Consider the following 26,741-nt stretch of genomic DNA (forward strand, 5'->3'; position numbering starts at 1 on the left):
GTGTCACTTGACGTGACGAACGCCTTCAACAGTCTCCCTTTCGAGACGATACGGGAAGCACTCCGATACCACGGGGTGCCGACCTATCTGAGGAGGCTGCTGGAGGCGTACCTCCAGGACAGGGAGGTCCTCTGGGCGGGGGTCGACGGGAGGTTGGTCCGGCGTCGGGTGGTCTGCGGCGTTCCACAGCGGTCGGTTCTTCCAATCATGTAGAACGTCGGTAGCTCCCGTCCTTCCCGGGATGGGGGTGTTGTGCTACCAAAACGGAGGCCCTCCTATTTCACGGTCCACGGAGGGGACCCCCACGAGGGGCGAGTATCACCGTCTGGGGCACGGTGATTAAGGTGCAGGCCCATATAAAGTATCTGGGCCTCAGCTTCGGGCAGCAATTTGTGCATCTCGGCCCGAGGCTCATCAACGCCGCCGCCGCTCTTGGCCGCCTCCTTCCGAATGTAGGTGGGCCGGGATCGCTATGCCGGCGTCTGTACACCGGTGTAGTGAGGTCGATGGCGCTGTACGGTGACCCGATCTGGGTCGACGCCCTTACCGCTGACGATCGGGCCCTGCTGCGGAAGCCGCAGAGGGTCATAGCGGTGAGAGGCATCAGAGGGTACCGTACGGTGTCGTGGACTGCGGCGACACTTCTCGCGGGTGATCCGCCCTGGGAGCTCCAGGCGGAGGTGCTCGCGGAGGTGTATCGGTTGACGGTTCCGGGTCGAGGCGAGGAACCGCGGCGACCGTCCAGGGTCGGCGGAGATCGGGCTCTAGCCCAGCAGACCCTGATCGCCCGATGGCAGGAGGACCTGGGGTCACCCACGGCGGGCCTGGCAACAGTGGAGGCAATCCGTCCCCACTTGAGTCGCTGGGTCTCGAGGAAGAAGGGCACGCTCACCTTCCGGATGACGCAGGTGCTCACCGGGAACGGATGCTTCGGTAAGTACCTGCACAGAATAGCGCGGCGGGAGGCGTCACCCTCCTGCCACGAGTGTGGTGCGCCAGTCGACACGGCGCACCACACCCTGAGTGAGTGTGCCGCGTGGGGGCCCCAGAGGCACTCCTTGGCGGCGTCTATGGGCGGAGACCTCTCGCTGTCGAACATCATCAACGAAATGCTCGGCAGCGAGACGTGTTGGTTGGAGATGCGCTCCTTCTGCGAAAACGTGATGTCGCAGAAGGAAGCCGCGGAGCGGGAGCGGGAAGAGGACGCCGCTGCAGACCCGCTCCGCCGTAGACGACCGGGGAGGAGGAAAAGGCGCTACGCGCACCTTCTCCCCCCGCCTCCATAAGCGCCGCAGGGACCAGGGGGATCTCAGTACCCTGGGAACCCCCTTTAGGTATTGGAGGCCCGCAGGCGGGCCGACCGTCAGGGCGTCACGGTAGCATGCGTAAGCGATCCCGTGGCGCCCGCCGAAAGACGGAGAGGGTACCGCTGGTTTTTTAGTGGGTAAACCCGGTGGACCTGGGCGCACTCGGCGTCCAGGAAACCGGGGAGTCCCACACACCCCCCCACTTTCCATCACGTGGGGGAAGCGCGTAAAGCGTATTTCCAGCGAGAAAAAAAAAAGTATGTGGTCGCCCAGGTATTTTCGTCTCTCTCCTATCGCAGTTTTTTGTAAAGGTACAAGTGTTGGAATAATACAAAAACTCTCCTCACAATCAATACTTTATCTCTCCTGAAGGGGTTTTACGATCCTTCCAATTCGACGATTAAAGTAAGAATGACCATTTCTAAGCTTACTCCTAGTATTTAATGTTTACACGCCCCTCCTTCGACTGTAGCAACATCCGTTTTCGATCAGCAAGAGTCTCTACTTCAAATGAGTGTAATTTTTGCTCATCTATAGTTGTTTTACGGCTGAAATAAGAAACTGGACGTAATAAACCTTCTTTGTCCTTTTGTTACAGAAAACCGGCTACGCCATTCTTGCATGCATCAGTATGAAGTTCGGTCTCAGCGTGTGGATCATAAATGGCAATAACTGGCCTGTTAATAAGCGCCTTTTTGAGAGTTTCAAATGATGTTACTTGTTCTGAGGTCCACTCAAAAACGTCTGAAGAAACTAGCAAGGCCCATAAATTGACGTACCTCGTGTTGACCTTTCGGGGGTACAAATTTTTGCTACTGCTTCTGTTTTTGCACTACCGGGTCGAATGCCATCACTTCCCACCTTGAAGCCTAAAAAGTCAATTTTTTTTGTAAAAGAAATTACATTTTCTGAGATTTTGATTTTGAAATTATCGTAGGGGTGACATTCCTTCTTCGAAGTTGTGAGCTGGAATAAGGATATCGTCCATGTAGATCATGGCTAACTTTACTTCTGCATCCGCTAACACTTTATTTATCGTGCGCTGAAACACAGATAGCGCATTAACTAGTCCAAACGGCATTCGTAAATATTCGAATTGTTCATCGGGTGTTACAAAAGATGTTTTCGGTTAAGATTCCTCAGATATTGGTATTGGGTAGTATCCAGATGCGAGATCCAATGATGTAAAAAACATATGACCGGCAAGGAGATCCAGTTGATCTTCGACACGCTGCATTGGATACTGATCTTTCACTGTTTTCCGGTTCAAGGCTCTGTAATCAACACATAGTCTTTTTTTTCCCACTCCTCTTTTCCACCAAAACAATTGGGCTAGCATATAGTGCATCAGCAATCTAGCATTTCTTGTATCATGCCCTGAACTTGGGTTCGCTCTGTATGTGGCAGCCGATAAGGACGATATACGACTGGATCACAGTCTTTCAATTTAATTTGCATTTCAGTTACTGTGGTAAGTCCTAAGTCTTTGAGTCCTGTCGAAAAACGATCACTAAATTCTTCTAATAAAGTTTTCAATTGTGCTGCTCGGCTTGTAGTTATCATTGCATTGCCATAGTCGTTCATAACCATTGATAAGTTACATACATTGTTGAGACCTTTCACGGGTAATGCACGAGTCATTAGTGTATACTTCTAGAATTCTATTTTATCCTTTTTTTGGAAGATAAGTTGGAAGAGATGAATCAATAAACTTCCGTTGCCTTTATGAACCTCATTCTCATACTCTTTCAGAGCTTCAATAAATTGTTCCAAAATACGTGAGGCAGAACTGCTATTATCTTCAATACCTTTAGATTGCCTTCGATTGTTTTTACTTCTGCTTTGTTTGGTCGAATGTTTGTAAGAATGATTGTCACTATCAGAATTCTCCCAGTTCCGATGCAAGCGACGCGAATTATGTCGTGATCTAGATCGTTTTTTTTTTTTTTAATCTTATATTTTTCGCAAGACTCGTGTCATCGGTGTCATTAAGCCTAGAAAAAAAAAACGATGTTGTACATAGTTCATCTTCTCGCTCCCTCGTCATAAATCTCTCAGATTAGATGCGAGAACTGTGCCCGCGTTCAATACCACGTCTGGGGGATTGTCTATATTGGCGATCTCTCAGACGTTGCTCATGCTCTACGTCTGATGGACCACGTTCAACCAAGTACCTCAGGCGTTGCTCATGCTCCCCGCCTGAGGGACTATGTCCGACAAAGTCGTTCGGGCGTTGCTCATGCTCCCCGCCCGGAGGACTACGTTTAACTAAATAGCTTGGGCGTTGCTCATGCTCACCGCTCAAGCCACGAGATCTGTGGTAACGATATTTTGGTAACGTCTGGTATTTTTCGCAGTTTTGTCGACTATTTTTCTTCCTTGGACGTGAACTTTTGTTATTCTTTTTGTTTTCGTCCATAAGGAAAACGTAGCTTTTTCTCCGTGAACGTCTCCTTTCACATATGCTCATCGAACGTCTTGGTATGTCAACATCATTCCCTTGCAATAATTTGGTCTCCATCTGAGGCTTAAAATACTTATATTTTAGTTTCGATCAAAAAAAAATAAGTAATTAAATTTTGAAGTTATTAAATTAAAAGAATAAAGTATATTGAGTCTTTAAAGGTGCATCAATCTTGAACAAAATACAATTTTACACATTACGTTAGCTTATAAATAACATATGTATTTATAATATTTTAAAGATATTCGTAAAGAAAATTTCACCTAATTTAAATATATTGATATATTACAACTATATTTTAAAGTATTTTAAACTTCAAACACAAAAAAAAACCAACAAAATGCAAAAAAAAAATCATAAATTTAAATATATGCAAAAAGAAACCCAATTAATCATAAAATAAAATAAAAATAAACACTTATTAAGCGATACTTACGTAAGCAGGCTTTACGGCCGAATTCGAAATAAAGTAATCTTGTTCAATCCCCACTTCTGAAATGTTGGAATAATACAAAAACTCTCCTCACAATCAATACTTTATCTCTCCTGAAGGGGTTTTACGATCCTTCCAATTCGACGATTAAAGTAAGAATGACCATTTCTAGGCTTACTCCTAGTATTTAATGTTTACACGCCCCTCCTTCGACTGTAGCAACATCCGTTTTCGATCCATTTTAAAAAACAATTTAGTCAAAACCGGATGTTGACAATCAACGCAAATTGTAACAACTATTTCAATCGAATTATTTATGCTGATAATACTTTAATACATTAAAACAGTAAAATATGATCATATTAAAATAAATATGCTAACACAAGGGTATTATTATTACTTTATTTTTTATTATGCCAAATAGAAGTGTTGCTAAATGTAATTTTCTACGGATTTCCATCTTTAAACAACCAGAATTATTCAAAAATGGCGTGACGTGAGTGCGAGGGGGTATGTGAAAACAATATCGAGCGCAAACATTTTGAACACGTTGTATTACGTTTTTAGTTCTTGCAAGTAGTCTTGGTCCTGTAAGTGCATCAGCGTAATTCAGCTTAGACAAAACCAAACTCTCACACAATGTAATACGCAAATCAGTACTCAGTGAGTTACGGATACGATACAGAATCTTTAAACGGTAATAGCAATTGCGGACAATTTCAGAATAATAGTTTTCAAAGGCGTAGATTCTCGTCCATTAAGACACCCAAATTTTTTGCTTCAGAAACTCTCTGAATATTTTCACCCTTAATTTGTATGTTGAGGGTTTTAATATATATTTTTTTAATTTGATTAGGAGTACCCAGTAACATATATAAGTAGTACCCAGTAATATATACATATATTAGTATTAGTAATATATATTTAGTTTTATTTGGATTCAGCACTAATGTATTGGACTCAGACCAGCTTGATATATTACTAAGATCTTCATTAGGCTTTTCTAGCGCGTTTTCTTTCTCTGAAGGTTTAAAGGAAATATACAGCTGAATATCATCGGCATATATATGATAAGTGCAATGTTTAATACACTTCGTAATGTCCGAGCTGTATAATATAAAAAGAAGTGGGCCTAGAATTGAGCCTTGTGGCACTCCTCTTTTAACTGAGGAAAAGCCTGAGATTAAAGGCCTCCCATCTTCACACTTCAATTCAACTCTCTGTTTTCTATCCTTAAGGTAACTAGAAAACCAATTTAGAGATGTATGATCAAAACCATAATATTTTAACTTGGACAATAGCAGAGGAATATTAATACAGTCAAATGCGCGGGAGTAATCTAGCATTACGAGAATAGTGCCTTTTCCTTTGTCCTGAGCTGTAAGTATTTCGTCAACAACACAGGCCAGAGCGATAGTTGTGCTGCGACCTTTTCGAAGCCCAGACTGCTCTTCAGGTAGTATTCGATTTAATTCTAGATATTCTGTTAATCGACGACATACTACTTTTCAAGAACCTTAGAGTGTCATGTTAGAATGCTTATAGGTCGAAGATCTTTTAAGCTAACAGGGTTATTATTTTTGGGGATGGGTCGAATTACTGACTCTTTCCACATGTCAGGAAATATATGAGTCATTATGGATTTATTTATTATGCACGTTATAATTCTGAGTGTATAGGGAAGAGACAGTAATATCATATCCAGAGATATGCCGTCCCTCCCTATGGCATTTGACTTTAAACTATGCAGCTCCTTCAAGACCATTTCTTCGCTTACCAGCTTTAATTTAAAATTCAAGTCATCATTAAATTAATGTAAATCAAAATATGAAATGGCAGATAATGGTGCATTTTGTGACCCGGGAATATTTAGAAAGAACGAATTAATTGACTCCGGATCATTAAATCCTATATAATAATAAATTATTAATTGAATAAAACCAGTTTTTCTAGTTCAAAGTATTTATTTAAAGTAAAATCAAGTGTTTACCTACAATTGTGATAAGAATTGTGGCTCCTATGTGAATATATGAGCTAACACCTGCACTTACCTGCTGGCTCTTCTTATAGCTGACACAAAATAATTTTGAATTTGGCATTTCTTGAAGGAATCACAAAAAAAAAACACTATGACTTAGTTAGAAGACATTTTAGAAATGCACAGAAGTATTGGTGAGTCTCTAAGTCCACGTATGACAGAATTTGAAAAGCAGTTAAAATCTAACACTAGTGACTCTTCAAAAACAAGTATTGAGAAGCTTGCAACCGAGTTCAAAGACTTTAAATCCTCTGTTTGGAATGTTCTGAGCCTTCTGAAGTCCCTGACGACCAACCTGGCAGCACAAATAGACGAAGTTGACAGCCAATCCCGGAAAAATGTTCTTTTATTTGGAGGGATAGATGAAGCCCAAGGTGAGAATCTAATATCCACAGTGCTCAGTACTATTCATGTCTTGATGGGCCTGCCTAATGTACAGGCATCAACAATTCAGCACTGCCAGAGACTTGGTGTTCATACTAACAACCGTCCTCGTCCAATATTGGTTCGCTTCAATGACATGAGTATGAAGCGACTTATCTGGAGTAATAAAAAGAAACTCAAGACATCAGCGGTGGTCTTAAGTGAATTCTTGACCAGGACACGCCAATCATTATTTGTGAAGGCCCGGAAGCACTTTGGTGTCAGAAATGCGTGGACACAAAATGGCAACATACTTATTAAGTTGCCAAACGGTGACCGCAAAAAAGTTATTACTCCGGATGGTCTCGAGGAGCTTATTATACAGTTTCCATGCTCAACCCCCTCAGTATCACCCGCTAATAAAGTACCCAGTGTTGATAAGCCCAAAGTAATTAGTCCAAGGCCCATGACTAGCACTAGTGTTCGACCAGTCACGAGAAAGAACTTTAAAAAACCGTAATATGTATAATTCTGTATAGTGATTCTTTTATCCCATGGTGTAGATTCTTGCTTAATTGAAGTAACACAGACTTTTGTTTTAATTGCATTTCATTGTAGTTAATAAAAGTTTGCAGTTATTCCTATCGTCATATTACACACTGTCATTTTACTAAATCTGTACACATAACAAGGTATATGTTCACTTATTATTTCACAATTCTTTTTATTTTTAATACACCCGCAATGTCCTTTATTTTAATTTTGTAACAAAAGTATTTTGATATTTGATGCGAAATTTGTTATTAACTTGTCAGCTGTCACGTTTGTTGTGACAACTTCTGATTTTATTGATATGGACGCAACTCTTTTCGTACAGATGTTTTTTTTTTTTTTAACCGACTTCAAAAAAAGGAGGAGGTTCTCAATTCGTCGGGGCCTTTTTTTTTCTTTATTTTTTATGTATGTTACCGAATTATTCGAAGATGGCTGGGCCGATTTTGACAATTCTTTTTTTGTTTGAAAGGGCATGTTTTACAGGTGGTCCCATTGTCAGGAGATCAGGATCTGATGATGGGATCCTGGAGAAATCGAGGGAACTCCTCAAATTTTATAGGCACACCTATAGTGATTTCGGTTTTATTCAAAGTGCCTTGGTCATATGCTCACGAAAAGTGACATTTGATGAAGTGGAACTGATGATGAAGACCACAACTAGTAATCAGAACCTATTAGTAAGTAACTATTTTACGGGCTTAGTTCTATTTCTTTAAGATAGTCGTCAAGCAATTGATGTTAGTAAACATGCCTATGATGAAGTCTAGCTAATGGTGGACTACCAGGAGAACTCCTCAATGATTAACGGCATTAAAGTGAATGACAAACACTACCAATTGTAATTATAAATAAAAAAACAACACTGAAAAGCAGTAAATAAATTTTTATAAATAAAAAAAAACCGCCTTCAAAAATTACCTATAAAGAAAAAAATAATCAGTTACATCCATATCCAATTTACGATTTTTTAATCACCTTTTGAAGGCGGTGCCAACAAAGTAAATAAATTCCTATATTGAAATCATTTAATTTGTATCGATAGTAAGGTTTGTCTAATGGTGTCATCTATACAATAAATAGATTTAGTTTTTGTATGTATGTATTATGCACCTATATGCATATATAGCAATGTTGACACCGACTTTGAGAGGTGATTAAAAAATCGTAAATTGGATATGGATGTAACTGATTATTTTTTTCTTTTTAGTTCATTTTTGAAGGCGGTTTTTTTTTATTTATAAAAATTTATTTTATTAAAATACAACATCCACAGGCTCGCAGATGCCCGTGCCTTTTTTTAAATTTTATATTCAATTACATTTTGGCGTTTTATATTTATACTAAACATCAGCAGATCTTCGCTGGAAATCATTTTTGTCGTCTTCTTGGGAGACGTGGCCCACACTGATTTTTTTTTTTTTAATTATTAAATAATATATACTGATGTATAATAAATAATATATAAACTATAATAAATAATATATAGACTATAATAAATAAAATAAAAATATATAGCAGTATATGTATTCGAATTACTACAATCCAGCGGGTCCTGGTCCGCCTTTGATCAGAGAGAGCACGGCCTCGGCGACTCTGATGTCGCGTTTATATATAGATGTCTTGAGGCTGTGCTCTAGGATGGTCCTTTCTGAAGCACCCGCCGCTCGGCCGATGAATCTGCCGATAGCGTCGTCACCATCGTCCGTGTAGTAGACACAGGTGTTAGTGTGTCTAGTAATTGCCACAACTGCGTGAGGAACACTTTCGTGAATACGGAGCCTCACATTTTTCGACTGGACTATGATAACGTCGCCGTAGGTCTGTCCCTGAGATTCGTGGATGGTCATGACGCCTGATCCTTCTCCTTTTTCATATCCCTGGTCCATCAGGAGTTTCTTTTCCTCCTGCGTATGGACCAGATATAGGGTTTCGGTTTGGTCGGATGGTATGTTGGCGTTAGTGAATCTCTTCATTTTGAGGGAGTGGATTATAGAGCTTGCAGAGTAGATGGTACGGTAAACCTCAATAATGGCGTATGCGACGTCCAGGGGGTTTCGGTGCGTACAGGATAACTCGCGGGTGATGTTTGTTGATTTGTGATAGTAGATAAATAAGTATATATAGGTGCGTGCTGCGTCACCACAGATGAGCGCCAATAAAGTCAGTGCGTAATGAGCTACAGCGCGTTTCACTTGTGTCCTATATCTACCAGTGGCGACGAGGAACATCTACCCACAAAGCGAAAAATAAAAAACGAACAAAGGAATTGAGGCGGATTAAAATGTTTTCCAATTCAAAGCCGTTTTTTGGAAATATAACTACATTTAATCATCAGCATCAAGATTGGGTCACATATAAAAGTCGACTCCAGCAGTGGTTCGTGGCAAATGACATCGATGGTGAATCGGACAAAGGAGGTCTTAAAAGGCGCGCCATATTGCTCAGCGCATTCGACGAGAGCACTTATCAACTGGCCAGCAATCTCGTTTTTCCAAAAACTCTTGACGCAGTGAGTTATGTGGAAATTGTACGAGTTTTGGATGTACATTTTACTCCAAAGCGCTGCGGGTTTGCAGAACGTCATCACTTTTACGCGGCGTCGCAGCGACCGGGGGAGTCGCATGCGCAGTGGGCGGCGCGGTTACGAGGTCTAGCGAGCCATTGCAGTTTCAAGAATTTAGAAGAAGCTTTGCTAGACAAATTTGTGATGGGGATGCTTCCGGGTACCGAAAAAGAAAAACTCTTCGCAATGGAAATCGGGGAGTTGTCGATGGCAAAGGCGGTTGACCTGGCGGAGGGCGTGCGGTGTGCACGCATGGCGACTACGGCAGCAGGCACAGCAGAAGGAGTCAGCGTTGACCCTTTGTTTAAAATGACAAAGGGCCGCACCAATCGTAGTGACGGTGATAAGTGTTCCGTGTGTGGTCGAAAGAATCACAAATCTAGTGAGTGTCGCTTTGTAAATTACCGGTGTAAGAAGTGCAATAATAAGGGTCACCTGCACCGAATGTGTAAAAAAGTCAATTACGTAGACTCAGATGAGGTGAACGAGGGTGACGACGGTGAGTTTTTTAATATTCGCAGTAATAACGGGGGGCCTATGACCGAAACAATATCTATCAATAATATTTTATTAAAATTTCAAATTGATAGTGGGTCGTCTGTAACCGCTATATCAGATAAAACTTATTATTCTTATTTTAACAGTGTTACTTTAATTCCTACCAACAAAAAGCTTATCAGTTATAACGGAGGCTTAATTCAAAGTTTAGGTATAGCTAGGTTACCAGTGACATACAACAATAAAACAAACGTATTAGATTTCTATGTCATACAAAATGGAGGGCCGCCATTGCTTGGTCGCGATTTTATTTCAAAATTTAATTTAGAATTATCACCAATTAACGGTTGTTATCATGTGTCGTCGGTACCGGAATCGGAATTGCAATCATTTTTAAAAAAATACTCGGATATTTTTACCGACGAATTAGGTTGTTTTAATAAATATAAAATAAAATTGCACTTGAAAGAAAATGCAAAACCAGTTTTTATGAAAGCCAGGCCGGTTCCGTTTGCGTTAAGGGATAAAATAGATAAAGAAATAAGCCGTTTATTGCAGATCAAGGTCATCGAGCCCGTCGAGTTCTCGGAATACGCGTCACCTATTGTGCCGGTGTTAAAACATAACGGTACGGTTCGTCTATGCGCTGATTATTCACAAACGTTAAACAAACAGTTATTAGTGGAGAAATATCCTTTACCGACTATACAAGAACTATTTACACGATTACATGGTGGGGAACAATTTTCAAAATTAGACATGTCTTCAGCGTATAATCAGTTCGAATTGCTAGATGATAAACATGTCACTTGTATAAACACACACAAAGGGTTATTTAAATTTAAACGGCTTGTGTTCGGGTTGTCTTCGGCCCCCGCCATATTTCAGAGGGCCATGGAAAGTATTTTATCGGGGATAGATGGCGTACTTTGCTTTTTGGATGATATCCTTATTACAGGAAAAGACAAGGTGGAACATTGGGCTAGGTTAAAATTAGTTTTCGATAGATTAAAAGATTCGGGCTTAACTTTAAGAAAAGAGAAATGTGAATTTTTCAAAAATGAAATAAATTATCTCGGATATATAATTGATAAAAACGGGATAAGGAAATCGTCAGAAAAAGTTAAAGCAATTTTAGAAGCTGCAGTCCCTAAAAATTTAAAAGAATTACAGTCGTTTTTAGGTTTAATTAATTATTATAGGAATTTTGTACCCAATGCATCCACGCACTTAGCCCCTCTGTATGATTTATTAAAAAAAGGAGCTAAATGGTCGTGGTCCCCGCAACACGAAAGGGCGTTTTTGGAAGTAAAAACATTTTTAACTTCAGAAAACGTATTAGCTCATTTTGATTCAACCGCAAAAATCATATTAACGGTGGACGCTTCACCTTACGGGCTAGGGGCGGTGTTATCGCAGGTCGGAGCCGACGGCTTAGAACGTCCAGTTTCGTTCGCTTCACGAACGCTAAACTCAGCTGAAAAAAAGTATTCTCAAATACAAAAAGAAGCCACGGCTATAATCTTTGGGGTACGCCGGTTTCATCAATATTTATATGCTAGATCCGAGCCGTTTATATTAAGAACCGACCACAAGCCGCTTATTTCAATTTTCGGTTCCCATAGGGGTATTCCAGAGGTGTCTGCAAATAGGTTGCAAAGGTATGCAATATTTTTGTCAGCATATAACTACACCATTGAGTATGTCAAAAGCGCCAACAATAGTGCAGATTTCTTATCGCGCGGGATTCGGCCGGCGACAGCAGCGGCGTCGACCGACGGAGCTGCGAGTATTAGTCCGGGAGGAACTCGCGAAGACGCCGGTAGTGTACGTGGATGGAACGAGACGGCTACATACGTCAATTTTATTTTAGAAGGATGTTTACCGGTGACATTAGATCAGTTAAAACATGAGACTAAAAATGACCCGGTACTCACTCAAGTTAGTGATTATGTCTTTAAGGGTTGGCCTCGGAAAGTTTATGATTGTAATTTATTACCATATTTTAAATGTAGGTTGCAGTTATCATTAGAAAATGGAATTTTAATGCGGGGGCATAAGGTAGTTATTCCAGAAAATTTACGTAAACACATATTATTAGAATTACACAAGTCACATTTAGGTATAGTAAAAACTAAGGCGGAGGCCCGTTCTAGATTTTGGTTTCCGGGAATTGATGAAGCGATAGAAAAAATGATCGGAGATTGTTCAACATGCATTAGTATGCGGCAATCGCCACCCCGCGCTCCGCCGGCGCCCTGGCCGTATCCGACACAACCATTCAATAGAATTCATATAGATTTCCTTGGACCAATTCAGAATAAAATGTTTTTTGTAATAGTTGATGCTTACAGTAAGTGGGTTGAGTGTTTTAATATGAATAACAATATAACATCGGGATCGGTTATTAGTAAATTATGTGAATTCATGTCTAGGTTCGGGGTACCTCAAACAATCGTGAGCGATAACGGCACTTCATTTACATCTGAGGAGTTTAATGCATTTTGTAAATTAAACGGAATATGTCACTTGACCTCGCCGGCATACCATCCCTCCAGTAACGGCCAAGCAGAGACTTATGTTAAAATAGTGAAAAAGGGCATAAAAACAGCTTTGTTGCTAGGTGAAAATGCGCAAGATATGAATAATAGGTTATTAAAATATTTATTCGACTATCGGAATTCTGTGCATAGTACAACGGGGGTGTCTCCCGCGAAACTGGTATTCGGTCGTCAACTGAGGTCAATACTAGATCTTTTAATTCCTCATCCGTCGCTTTCGTCCCCTCGTCTGAATAATCATGTTCAAAACAAACAGTGCTTGCAGACTAAATATCACGGCGGAAAATTAAGAACTAATTTTAAACCAGACGATGTAGTGATGTTTAAATCTTTTATAAATAAAAATAGATATGTGTGGTGTAAAGGTACTATTATCAAACAGTTGGGTAAAGTGTTATACTTAATAAAGACTTGTGAAGGTATTAATGTTAAAAAACACAAAAATCAAATTGTTTTGTCAAGGAATGTGTCTAAAAACCAACTGGTTCAACCGGGGAACAGTAATCGAAGTGAGGAGGAAAATCAACACCGAAGTGATGTGAAACTTGCATCAGTTCCCTCGACGAGGACGCAAACTAAGATGGTTTTGAGAAATATTCCTAGAGTAAACTATAAAAAATATTTTTAGATAAAAATAATTGTCAAATAAGGGGGGAGGAAATAGTAGATAAATAAGTATATATAGGTGCGTGCTGCGTCACCACAGATGAGCGCCAATAAAGTCAGTGCGTAATGAGCTACAGCGCGTTTCACTTGTGTCCTATATCTACCATCAGGCTTGGCCGGCAGTACCTCATTTCGAACAGATTTTCTCTGTCGATATAAGGCAACTGGTTGATGTCTCCGATAAGGACCATCTCACTAGCTCCAGACAGCTGTGCCGCCATTACTATGGCTCCGAAGTGGTTCATGAGGGCTTCGTCGACCGTCAGTCGGTTGCACTTTGTGCTCTCGTTGAACCCGTTTACTAGCACGGATGCCATAGTTCGTACCCTTGATTTAGCTTTTTCGCCAAATCGGTGTGTAAGTTGTTCAGATCTTTGGCGGCTTCGATTGTTGAGGTGATTACCACTTCGTTATCCTCATCAAAATTCCTGACAATGTGAGTCGTCTTTCCGCATCCTGGTACCCCGTTTATCCACGATATCTGTGGCAGCTCCCAACCCACTTGAGGTGCGTCGACGCCCGGACCTTCTGAGACGGACTTTGCCATCACGAGTATCCTGTCGTCTAGCATTACTCTCGTGCATCTGGCTACTACTACCACTGGGTCTCCTGTTTGTATCAAGAACCAAGGAGTGCGTCTTTTCGCCCCTCCGCATCAACCAGGCCAACGAATCCATCTACAGCGCTGTAGGCTGCCATGTACCGCCCCGACATTTTCCCTTTGATAACTTGGGATGTGTCGTTGTTGTATATGGCCGCCCCGGCTTCTTCGAGCTCCACCTCCAGCAGCTTTTCGTTACCGCGTCGGTAGAACTGCATGATCTTTTTACAGGTGGTTAAGTGGACCTAGCGGGTGGCCGTCACAATAGCCCGGAACTCTAGGAAAGCATTCACTGCATGGTCTCGAGGGTTAGACGCTGGTTTCAGCTTTGGTGGTATTACTTGACCCTTATCGGCCCTTGTTAGATGGGCGCGAGTAGTTTTGGGCTTTTCCGGATGTTTGACCATTAGGAATTCCCTCATTGCCTTCGCCTGTCGACTCGGTGATCCCGACGGGCCAGGGTCTGATCGAGGTGAGGGCGACGTCTTGTTCTTTGGAGATACCAGATCGCGGATTAAACATGTCACCGCCGCCACTGTGGGTACAGGACTCGGCCGTCTGTCCCGAGGGCTCTTCGGGGCCTGGGCTGTTCTCTGCGCCGCTATTTTTAACTGCAAGCGCTCAGATCCGCTTAATTGGGACTCGATGGTGGCCGGCTTTGTGGTAGGGAAAGATGTTGTGACCTCTGGTTTCAGGAAACTCAGGTTTTCTCCCCTATCCTCATATACGATGACCTCGTGTTTTTTCGAGGCTAACAGGCAGCCATAGCGGACTGCAATGTCACCTTTTTGAAAGCCGATTCTCATGGCGTCCACGCTTATCGTACATGGGTTCCCTCCATGGTCCAACTCACCCAACCTCGAGAGCATTTCGCACGCCATTACAAAGGAGGCTTCCTCTTCCCGTTCGAAGAGTGCGACCACTTTGTTTCGTAGTCGCATCAGTCGACAGGTCAAGGCACCCGCCATTTAGATTGTTAGCGCGTCGATGGTGGTGCGTTTAATGCTCACTTTTGAAGTGCTCCCTTTAATGAGTAAGGCTACTCCAGGAGATACTATCAAGCGATCTGAGCCTTCCGGGCGACAGAATCCAATGCCCACCATCTCTGTATCTAAACTCATAAAGAGAGCCACTCCTTTAATTTTCGAGTAGTATTTGGGAAAAATCCCCGAAGAGTATTTGGGAGAGCCTGTAGCTTCTGTCTAAGGGTGTTAATGGTGGCTCGGGTCTGGATTGGCTGGGAAGTCAACAATGAGTTTGTAGTGATAGTGTTGTGCTGTGTGTTTTGTGACGTCTGTGCTGGTGAGAGCGTTGTGTTTTGAGTTTGTGGTTGTGGGGGGGGGGGGTTAAAGATGATGTAGCGGACGAACTATTTCTTTTTGCGGCTACTTGGGCGGCTTTTCTGGCGAATGCGAGGAACGGTGTTCTTGTGGTCTCCTTCTCCATGATGGTTTGGAGAGAGGACTGGTCTAGTCTGGTTTGGATCTTAATTTCTAGTTCCAGTCTTTCTATACCGAATCTTGGGCATTCTAAAATTATGTGGAGGATGGTTTCCTCGCATTCGGGGTCGCAGACGCAAGAAGGGCTATCTTTGATTTTAAATCGATGGAGGTACGCCGCGAATCCCCCATGACCGGTCAGAATTTGAGTGTCGACTGGTGTTAGTACCGATTTTCTTACCAATTTGTTGGCTTTCTTTATGTCTGGTAAGAATAATTTAGTGACTGCTCCGGTTTGTGAGGATTCGTATCGCAACTGCCACCTCTTGACAGTCTCCCCTCGTATCTGCCTTCTGACATACGATATTGGGACTTTATCGTAGTCAGGTGCCGTCTTTTTTGTGAGAGCCGCTTTTTTGGCTAACTCACCCGCTCTTTCATTGCCCGGCGTTCCTACGTGGGCCCTTAACCAGAAAAACCGAACAGTTCTTCCCTCCTCTTGGATTTCTCGTATGCACTCCTTTATTTCAAGGGCCAAGGGATGTGTTACCGATGGACACCTTAGTAGGTCAAGCGAGGATCTTGAGTCGCTCAAGATGTTGGTAGAGCGGTACTTCGATTTCTTGACCATTTTGATAGCTCTGAGGAGTGCATACATTTCCGATTGGAAGACTGTGTTGTGCGGTTCCAGACGGAACGTGGAGTATCTGGATTCTGTTCCTTGATCCCACCATGTTAGAGCAGCACCGACTTTTCCGTCTATCTTGCTGCCATCGGTGAAGATAAGGGGGCCAACTATATGATGTTTTTCAAGGGCTTGTGAGTCCAGGCTCTCCAAGCGCACATACTCAGTTGTTTCGAGTAACGATGGGTGGGGGTTTTGCAAAGGACCCACCCTGCGCTCCAGTTCGCGTCCAGGTGGTATGAGGTCCACGCAGTAGCCTTTTTTTATCTTGAATAGGGTGGCAGCCTCTCGGACGCGGAGGTCAAGGGGGAGTAGTCCTGCTAGGGCTAGTGCCGATGTGAGAGATACTGTTCTGTACGCCTTGCATATCTTTTAGGCGAAGCCTCTTTGGAGCGAGTTGAGCTTATTCTTTAACGTCAACTTCTCTGCTGCAGGAGACCATACGCTAGCCGCATACAGGACAATAGGCTCTATAACTGCCATGTAGATGGTTCTCACTATTTCTCCATTGAGACCCCATGACACCTTTGCTGCACGTGCTAGTTGTTTATAAATTTCTGCCGCCTTTTTACAGGTAGCGACCACATGTGCGTTAAAGGTGAGTTTGGAGCCTATTATGAGACCCAGCAGCTTGATCTCGGTTACTAGACTCAGCTGGGTACCGGACATATGGATCACTGGAGTGTCGAATTTTAACTTCTTGGTGATAAGCATCGCGTTGGTCTTGTGCACTGCGAAGCTCAGTTTGTTTTCGACGCCCCACTCCTGTACGGCCGTTAAGGTGGATTCAGCTGTAGTCTGCAACCCGCTGGTATGGTGATTGGAAAAAACAAGGACTACGTCGTCTGCGAAAGCTTGGCAGTGCACCCCCATTGTTGCCATTTTTTGTAAAAGTGAATCGAGGATGAGGTTCCAGAAGGTGGGTCCGCCAATGGACCCTTTGACACATCTCTTCGTGGTTCCCTTCTCGCTAGTCGCTCTGGCGTAGTTAACTGTTATTCTCCGGTCCTGTAGGTAGGATGCCACCAAGGCATACAAGTTGCGTGGACCTCCATGGTCGAATGGTGTGTACACCGGTTTTCATGGGTACGCCACTCCCGGGGTCCCGGGTTCGATTCCCGGCCGAGTCGATGTAGATTACCATTAGTTTTCTATGTTGTCTTGGGTCTGGGTGTTTGTGGTACCGTCGTTACTTCTGATTTCCATAACACAAGTGCTTCAGCTACTTACATTGGGATCAGAGTAACGTATGTGATGTTGTCTCATATTTATTATATTATTTATTTATTTTAATGTTTGCGCACCATCTGTTTTTTAAGGGCTGGCCACTATGCATTTTCGAAGGCGCCCTCTATATCAAGTGATACCAGAAGTACTCATTTCTTTGATCTTACTTCCTCCTGGATATAGTCAATTAGGTCGTAAAGAGCGTCTTCCGTTCCTCGCTGTGGCATAAATCCGTACTGGCTCGGGTGCAAAGTGGGGAGTAAGCGCCATTGAAGCCTGCCCACCATAAGTTTTTCTACTATCTTACCGAGGATTGGTAATAATCCGATCGGTCTGTAGGACTTAGGGTGGGTGTAATCCTCTTTTCCTGGTTTGCGGAGAATGCAAACATGGGCAACTTTCCACTGTTTGGGGAAGTACGATAGCGATAGGCACTTGTCTGCTAATGTTAAGAATACCTCCCTGTTACAATTTATTGCTGCGGTGCATATATCGGACGTTAACCCATCCGGACCTGGAGCTTTCTTTGGATTGAGACTCGAGAGAACCAATTCCAGCTCCGCGGTTGTGAAAGGTGGGTCATCATTCGAAAGTTCTTTAATCTCCGCTGGAGTTTTGTCTTCTGTGATTGCCCTCGTGGACTTTTGCTGTTCTGTTTCGGCATGGACAGAGTCGTTTGGATAGAATGTTTCCGCGAGAAGCTTAGCTGACTGATCTGGTGACAGTGTTTCACCAGCTGAGTCTCTCAGCAGCATGTCGTCCCGTCTTCTCGAGGTCTTCCTTATCACCCTATAGACTCCGTCCCAGACGCTTTCTCGGTTAGGTAAGGGTGCAAGTCATGGTCCCCTCTAAGTAGACCGAGATTAAACCTAGCCTCAGCTGTCCCGCCTGCAGAAATACTGCCGCTACATTTTCTGTGACGATCTGCGGGTCATGAATAACTTCCAACTTGTCACCGAAGACGACTACTGCGGCTTTGACGGGCTTTTGGCGGTTCAGGGTGCACTGGATAATTTTAGTGCCGGGGTAGTATTTCATCTCGCCTGTCCGTCCTACATAGGGTTCTTGGACAAGTGCGACGCTAATCCCTTTTTCCTGAGCTGTTTTTAGTAGTTCGGCTGTGACTAGTTTCAAGCGTTGCATGTTGGCTTGTATAAACATGGTACAGATGATAGATATAGATATGTATTTTTTTTATTAGATAAATATCTATTATTTTGTTAAATATTGTACAAATAATTATAAAATTTGTGTATATCATACTTTTAGTGATTTATTTCAGTTCATTTTTTTTTCATTTCTTTTATGATGTAAAATAACTTTGTAGTTGTTTTGTGTGCATTACTTTGATTTTTTTTATTGTATAAAATGTTTTTTTTTAGCCAGCAGGATGTGCAACTAAGACCATACAGGTTCAATTTTATCTATTTTTGAATATTTTGACATATTTATTTCATTTTATATAATATTTATATATTATTTTATCACATATATTTATATATTATTTTATTAGATATATTCATATAATTATGAGCTCCAGTGATGATTCGTTCCATTCAGCCATGAGTGATATTTCTTTCTGTTCCATAGATAATGATGGTCTAACTTTAGGTGAACATCTAATGAATGATTTATCGCCTTATTCTCATAATTTTAACATCTGTCATATCAATGCACAAAGTGTACCGAGTCATTTTTCGGACATATACGACACTTTTAATTTAAAAAAATTTGCACGCTCTCTTAATATCTGAGACGTGGTTAAAGCCTTCTTTACAGTCGTCTTCTTTTTCTATTCCTGGTTTTATACTTATAAGGAATGACCGCATCGGTAAACGTAGTGTTGGAGTGGAAATTTATTTGAAAAGTAGCATACCTTTTAAGGTAATTGATCAATCTCCCTCCACTTACAGCTCATCAGCCGAATACTTATTTATTGAACTTAACTTAGGTATCAAAATAGCTGTCGGTGTGATTTACTGCCCACCTAATATCGATTACATTAATCAACTAGAGCTTATATTTGAGAATATTATTTTTAACTACACTCATGTCATATTCATGGGTGACTTAAATACTTGTATGCTGAAAAGTGATTATCAATCACATAAATTAAGCACTATTTTTAATTCTTTAAATATTAATTGTTTGCCATTACAACCCACTCATCGCACTAATACTTCTGATACCTTACTCGATTTAATCATTGTATCTGAAGCGAACCTTATTGCTAAATATGGACAGTACTCTGCTCCAGCATTCTCTCTCCATGATTTAATTTTTGCTTCCTACAGGATCAAAGTACCGAAGCTTAAGAGAAAGACCTTAAAGCTCAGAAACTACTCTGGAATTGATTTGAATAAGCTTCGGTATGACGCCTCAATACTCTATTTGATGAACTGGTGGGAAATTCAGCCTCTTTAGTGTCCCCAATCACCAATACCAATGACATCACAACAATTGATTTGACTGGTGATGACTCCGGCTCTTCCAGTCTAGTATTTGGTAAAAATAAATTAAAGAAATATGTTAAAATTAATAAATATATTAAGAAAACTCAAAAATTAATAAAATCAAGAAATAATTGCTTAAATTATGAAAAAAATCATAAAGAAAGAAACACACTCAGACTAAAAATCATTGAATATTCTAAGAATGTTAAAGTAATGAGACAAGGTTATGAGGCTGATGTGAATGCTCTTCAGGCTGAGATAACATATTTACATAACTCTTTAGATATAATGTCAAAAAAATATGAAATGTCTCAAAAAGAAATATCTAGTCATATTGCTGCCGTGAACAATCTTCTAGACTTGAGTAAATACAATTCTGAGCGCTTTGACTCTCTTATAAAAAACTATACTTGTGATTGTCAGGGCCGTTCAGTCTCTGGGGATGGTTCGGGGCTGCTCAATGATGCAGTGTCCTTGTCTCAGTCAACAGCTCATGACAGCGCCATACCCAACATAACACATCATGTTCCCACCAAAAAATGTACTAAAATCTATAGTGATGAATTGGGAAGAAACATGGGTGTTTGGCTCAATGACATGTGTAAGGGACAATCAGTATTAAATTATTGTATGCCGGGTGCAAGTTATTCCCATATTATGAATAGTATTTTGAATAGTACTCATTGTCCCAATACTACACTAATTATATTAGTTGGGAGAAGGGGAAATGTAAACAAAAAAATTCTTGAAAATTATTATTCTAAATTATCAAATTTAAATGTGGATAGAATATTAATGTTCACATTTCCTTATATTAAAGATGTGCCACAGGAAAATTCTATTAGATTTAAATTAAATAATATGTTACATATCATGTCAAATACTTATTATGTAACAAAAAATGATATATGTAATAAAATAAAACTAATTGACATTAATAACATAATTAATTATAATTCTTGTATATTGACATGTGATAGGTGTCACCTATCTAATTTTTATAAGAGACAGATAGCTAGTTTGCTATCATATTTTATTATTAAAAAATCAACCAATGGTTTGGTTGACCAGACAACTGCTTCTATTGAGCAGTATAATAATAACAATTTAAGACCATATATTTTGGAACATGTTCCAAGTAATTTAAATTAAGTTCTAAGACAATAGAGGTAGTCTCTGGCAACGATAATAATTCTAACTATAATTGTAAAAAAATAGTTACTATAGAAGCCAATAAAAATAATAAGAAAGTAAATAACAAAAAAATTGTAAATCTGGTGCACCAAAGTATTCAAAGAATGTTAGGGAAAGACTTAGAAATTGAATTATTTTTGACCTGTAATGGGATTGATATTTTGTGTTTAACTGAACATTGGCTTCTAAATTATCAGGTTATGTTTAACTTTAGTGGGCACCAGATTGCTAGTCTGTTCAGTAGAAATAAAGCTATACGTGGTGGATCTTTAATACTCCTGTGTAAAAATATAAAATTTAAAGAACGTAAAGATATTGTGAGCCTTTCTATTGAGCAAACTATAGAAATAGCCTGTGCAGAGCTTGAGCGTGTCATTGTTGTATGCGTATACAGGCCCCCTAGTGGATTATATGAATTGTTTGAAAATATATTGGACAATGTTCTATCTAAGTTATCTGGATCTAATAAAAAAATTATTGTTTGTGGAGATTTTAATATAAATTTATTGCATAATTCAACCACAAGTATTAGATTCAGATCTTTGTTAAGTTCATATAATCTGGTAAATCTGTTCTTAGAACCAACTAGAATAACAGATTCCACAGCAACTTGCATTGATAACATATTTGCTACCTATATTCCACAAAACAAAATTATTATTAATAACCTAAGTTCAGATCATTGTGGACAACAAGCCTTATTTAATTTTCATGTTAAAAAAATAAGTACTTCTGAAAAGATAATGTTTGTTCCTTTGACCGCAAGTCGTATTGAGAAGTTTAGAAGTAATATTATGGCTAATCTCCCTCACATACATTTCAGTGATAATCCCAATGTATTATATAACAATCTATTTAAATTAATTAAAAACAGTTTTAAATCTATATTCACTTCTAAAACAGTTAATACAAAAAACTTTTTAAAATTCAGTGATTGGGCGACTATTGGAATTCATAAAAGTAGGCAACGAATGTATGAGCTTTACAATGAAAGAACGTACAATCATAGTGCCACTTTTGCCAATTATGTAAGTAACTATTCTAAATTATTTAAAAAAGTGTGCTTTTTGGCAAAATTTTTAACTATAAAAAATAAAATTAAGAATGCACATAACAAGATAAAAATGACTTGGAAAATTATTAATTGTGAAACTGGTAGAGTTGGCAGTTGCAACTCCGAATTGAGCCTGAATTATAATAATAAAGTAGTAAATAGTCAAAAGGAAGTTGCTACAGTTTTTGAAAAATTTTTTGCTGACATACCAGTTTTGACAACTAAGTCACTTGTATCTTCTCCAGATGTTGCCGAGTCATTGATGAAAGAAAATGTAAGAGCTTGTAAATCTAACTTTAATTTTACCCTTGTAAACCCCAACGACACAATACGCGCCTTTAAGTCACTAGACATCAAGAAAACGGCTGATTTATGGGGTATTTCCCTAAAGGTGATAAATTCGATTATTGATGTAATTGCACCTTTCCTTGCTTTAATATTTAATAGTTGTGTCCAACGTGGTATATTTCCTGACCTGATGAAACATAGTAAAGTTATTCCAATATTTAAATCTGGTAGTTCTTCAGACCCCAATAACTATAGGCCAATTTCGATTCTACCTACCCTGAGCAAAATATTTGAGAAAATAATTCTGAATCAATTATTAGAACATTTTAACAAACATAATCTGCTTCATAGTAAACAATTTGGATTCACGAGGGGTCGCTCGACAACAGACGCTGGTATCGAGCTTATTAAGAATATCTATGAAGCCTGGGAGGAGTCACGGGATGCCTTAGGGGTTTTCTGTGACTTATCCAAAGCCTTTGATTGTGTTCAACATGAGACTCTGGTCAGGAAACTTTATCACTATGAAATTAGAGAATGTGCGCTTGACCTTCTGACTTCTTATCTTAACAATAGAATTCAGAGGGTTGACGTTAAAGGAAATAGGTCTCCTGGGGTCTCAGTTGGTATGGGGGTCCCTCAGGGATCAATTCTTGGACCTTTTCTGTTTCTCACATATATAAATGACTTGCCCTTTCTTGTTGGGAACAAACATGATATAGTATTGTTTGCTGATGATACCTCCTTAGTTTTTAAAATTAATAGAAAACAGGTACAGTACGACGACGTAAACAATGCTATAGCTGATATAGTACATTGGTTTAGCGTAAACAATCTTAGGCTTAATAATAATAAAACAAAAATTGTGAAATTTAGTACACCAAATGTACATAATGTAAAAGCCGATGTACTCATTAACGGGGAATCTATGGATCCAATTGATTCTGCTGAGTTTCTTGGCCTTACTGTTGATGCCAAATTGCAATGGGGCCCCCATATTAACGGATTGGCGAGTAGACTGAGTTCTGCGGCATTCGCGGTCAAAAAGATTAGATTATGTACCGATTTTGATACGGCTCGCTTAGTATATTTCAGTTACTTTCACAGTATAATGTCATACGGTATTATGCTGTGGGGCAACGCAGCCGCTATCCATACTATATTTGTGCTACAGAAGAGGGCTATTCGCGCAATCTATAACCTAGGAGCTAAAGAATCGTTAAGGAATAAATTTAGAGAAATCAAGATATTGACTGTTGCTTCTCAATATATATTCATGTTGTTGTTAATGTTATGTATGTACGAAAAAATATTAATGATTTCATGAGAAAATGTGATACTCATAGCATTGGTACAAGGAACAAACACAAACTTGTTACTCCTGTTACTCGACTACATAGAGTCAGTAACTCCTTTGTGGGGCAATGTATACGGTTTTACAACAGGATCCCAGAAAGCGTTCAAAATGCCTCTGTTGCCAAATTAATTAAAATTATTAAGGAACGCTTGTGTGCAAAAGGTTACTATACAATTAATGAGTTTATGATCGATAGCACACCTTGGGAATGAAACGATCGCCTCCTGGCTATTTCATCTCATATTAAATTGTTTAAATAATATATGAGACAACTAAAAAAAAAAAAAAAACCCGCTGAGTTTCTTTCGCCGGTTCTTCTCAGGTCAGGGTATTTTCTTTTCCGAACCGGTGGTAGTGTTTCAATTGACCATCAATAAGAAAGTGTAATGCTTCTATATTGCATAAAGTTATTTGAGTTTGAGTTTGAGTTCAATTATTGACTGGACCGCTTTATTGAATATGGAGACGGTGGATGAAAAGGTCGAGTGCTTGCGTAGTGAAATTTTAAATTTATTTGATCGACATGCTCCGATACGGAATGTTAAACTTAATAACAGAGGGTGTCCGTGGTTCAATGACGAACTTCGCAGAGCCAGGGTAAAACGAGATCGGGCTTTTCGCAAATACAAAAAAGACCGAACGGAGACGAATTGGACAATTTATAAGGCTGCAAGGAATCGATGCAACAAGACGTGTAGGAATCTAAAACGCCAATATATCTTTGATCAATTAGCTAATTCTCCTTCTTCATCCAGTATCTATAATTTTTTTAAAACCATTGGAATCGGCAAACCCTCTCATACCGATACCAGTTGTAATATTAATTTGAACAATTTAAACATGTACTTTGCTTCATCAGAAGTACTTGACGTTCAAACTAAATTTTCGACTTTGAGTGAAATAAATAGTTTGCCAAAACATACTTATCCTTTTAATTTTTCTTCTGTTGGCGGAGCTGAAATAAAAAAATGTATACTGTCGTTCTCCACTAAGGCCATAGGTTGCGATGACATAAGTTGTATCATGATATCCCATCTATTAGACTCTCTCCTTTATATAATTTCCCATGTTATTAATTTTTCTCTATCAACAAACACCTTTCCGGACTTGTGGCGTAAGGCATTTGTTCTCCCACCTCCTAAAATATCAAACCCCTCTCTGCCTAAGCATTATCGTCCAATTTCAATCTTACCTTTCCTGTCCAAAGTACTGGAGTCCATTGTTTACCAGCAATTATCACAGTTCCTCTCATCTTACAACTTATTGAATCCGTTACAATCGGGCTTTAGAGCAGGGCACAGTACTACGGCGTTGCTAAAAGTAACTGAGGATATAAGAGAAGCAATGGAAAATAAGCGCGTCACAGTTCTTGTCCTCATTGATTTTAGTAATGCTTTTAATGCTGTGGACCATGACTTGCTTCTTGCTTTTCTGGCTCAGGTAAATGTTTCAGACTCCGCTATGCAATGGTTCTCATCTTATCTTCGAGGGCGCCAGCAGGGTCCGCATAGGTCAGGATTATTCTGACTGGTGCTGCTTGAATGCAGGCGTTCCTCAAGGCGGTATACTTTCTCCTCTGCTTTTCTCTTTGTTTATAAACTCCGTTACTTCCTGTATCTCGTCAAGCTACCATCTTTATGCAGATGACTTGCAGCTTTATAGACACGCTACTTCTGATTGTTTGTCTGATGTTATTGCTGCGCTTAATACGGACCTATCACAGATATCTCTGTGGTCTGCTCGCTATGGTATCTCGGTGAATCCGGCAAAGTGTCAGGCTATAATCATTGGTAGTCGTAAACAGCACGCAAAAATTGACACTTCGAATTATAAGCTATTTTACATTAATTTTTTAATTCTGTTTTCCGATTCCGTTAAAGATCTTGGAGTGACTTTGGATAAACACTTAAGCTGGTCAGACCAGGTGGGGGAGGTGTCGCGAAAGTTTTACTGTACAATGCATAATATGATGCGTTTAAAACATATGTTACCAACTAAAACAAAAATACAACTTGTCAATACACTTTTACTACCAATAATTGACTATGGTTACATATGTTATCTGGATGCAAATGAAGATCTAGTAAATAAACTCGAGCGACTCCTTAATACTGCCATTCGATTTGTATTTCATTTGTGGAAGTGTGATCACGTTTCTTCCTACCACTCGCAATTAAATTGGCTCTCAATACGTGATCGTAGGTCATGCAGAATGCTTTGCACGCTATACTCAATTCTGAATGACCCAAATTATCCCCAGTATTTGGTATCCAAATTCGTGCTAAGGGCTGACGCACATGACAGATCACTTCGCTCCACGGAAAACCTGTTGTTGTCATTTCCACCGCACCATTCAGGCTTTATGTCGAAGTCGTTTACTGTGACTGCTATTCGTTTATGGAACAGCTTTAAAACCACACAGAAAGACTTTTAAAATTGCTCTGAAAAAATACTACCTAAATCAAAGCAATAATGGTTGATTTTTGGAATCTTCATTATATGTACTCATATAATTATATTATATTATATTATATTATATTATATTATATTATATTATATTATATTATATTATATTATATTATATTATATTATATTATATTATATTATATTATATTATATTATATTATATTATATTATATTATATTATATTATATTATATTATATTATACTGTATTATATTATCGTTTAATTTTTTAAGACTATCTTATGTTTTTTGTACACCTATATTATTCTTTCTAGTACATACATCCTAAGGTTGGCTGGTAGATAATGCAGTAGCATTAAACCCGCCTTTTGTTAATACTTTTTTTTTTGTTAATAATTTTTCGCGTAATTATTAATAAATATTTTTATGTAAGCTTTCTTTTCATTTTGTATCATTTCCTCGACTATTTTTTTTAACATTTTATAATATTCCCTATGAACCTCATTATTCGAGAGCTTAGCCTGTGTATGAGCTTCGTTACGTAAATTCAAGTATTAAATTCGATTACAA

General features: G+C 39.7%; 2 protein-coding genes across 2 annotated transcripts; one reads left to right on the forward strand and one right to left on the reverse strand.

Annotated features, from left to right (window-relative positions):
* Nucleotides 1-9,271: 9,271 nt before the first annotated feature.
* On the forward strand, nt 9,272-13,237 carry LOC124542745. Its single transcript, XM_047120649.1, has 2 exons — nt 9,272-10,222; nt 13,039-13,237. The coding sequence occupies exons 1-2, from the start codon at nt 9,442-9,444 to the stop codon at nt 13,050-13,052; spliced, it is 795 nt and encodes a 264-aa protein (XP_046976605.1). The 5' UTR covers nt 9,272-9,441; the 3' UTR covers nt 13,053-13,237.
* A 2,057-nt stretch (nt 13,238-15,294) lies between these two features.
* Nucleotides 15,295-18,155, reverse strand: LOC124542641. Its single transcript, XM_047120569.1, has 3 exons — nt 17,568-18,155; nt 16,618-17,181; nt 15,295-16,542 (listed from the first exon to the last, which is right to left on the reverse strand). The coding sequence occupies exons 1-3, from the start codon at nt 18,153-18,155 to the stop codon at nt 15,295-15,297; spliced, it is 2,400 nt and encodes a 799-aa protein (XP_046976525.1).
* Between the last annotated feature and the right edge of the window lie 8,586 nt (nt 18,156-26,741).

Source organism: Vanessa cardui, chromosome W (genome assembly GCF_905220365.1).
Source record: "Vanessa cardui chromosome W, ilVanCard2.1, whole genome shotgun sequence".
Lineage (NCBI taxonomy): Eukaryota > Metazoa > Arthropoda > Insecta > Lepidoptera > Nymphalidae > Vanessa > Vanessa cardui.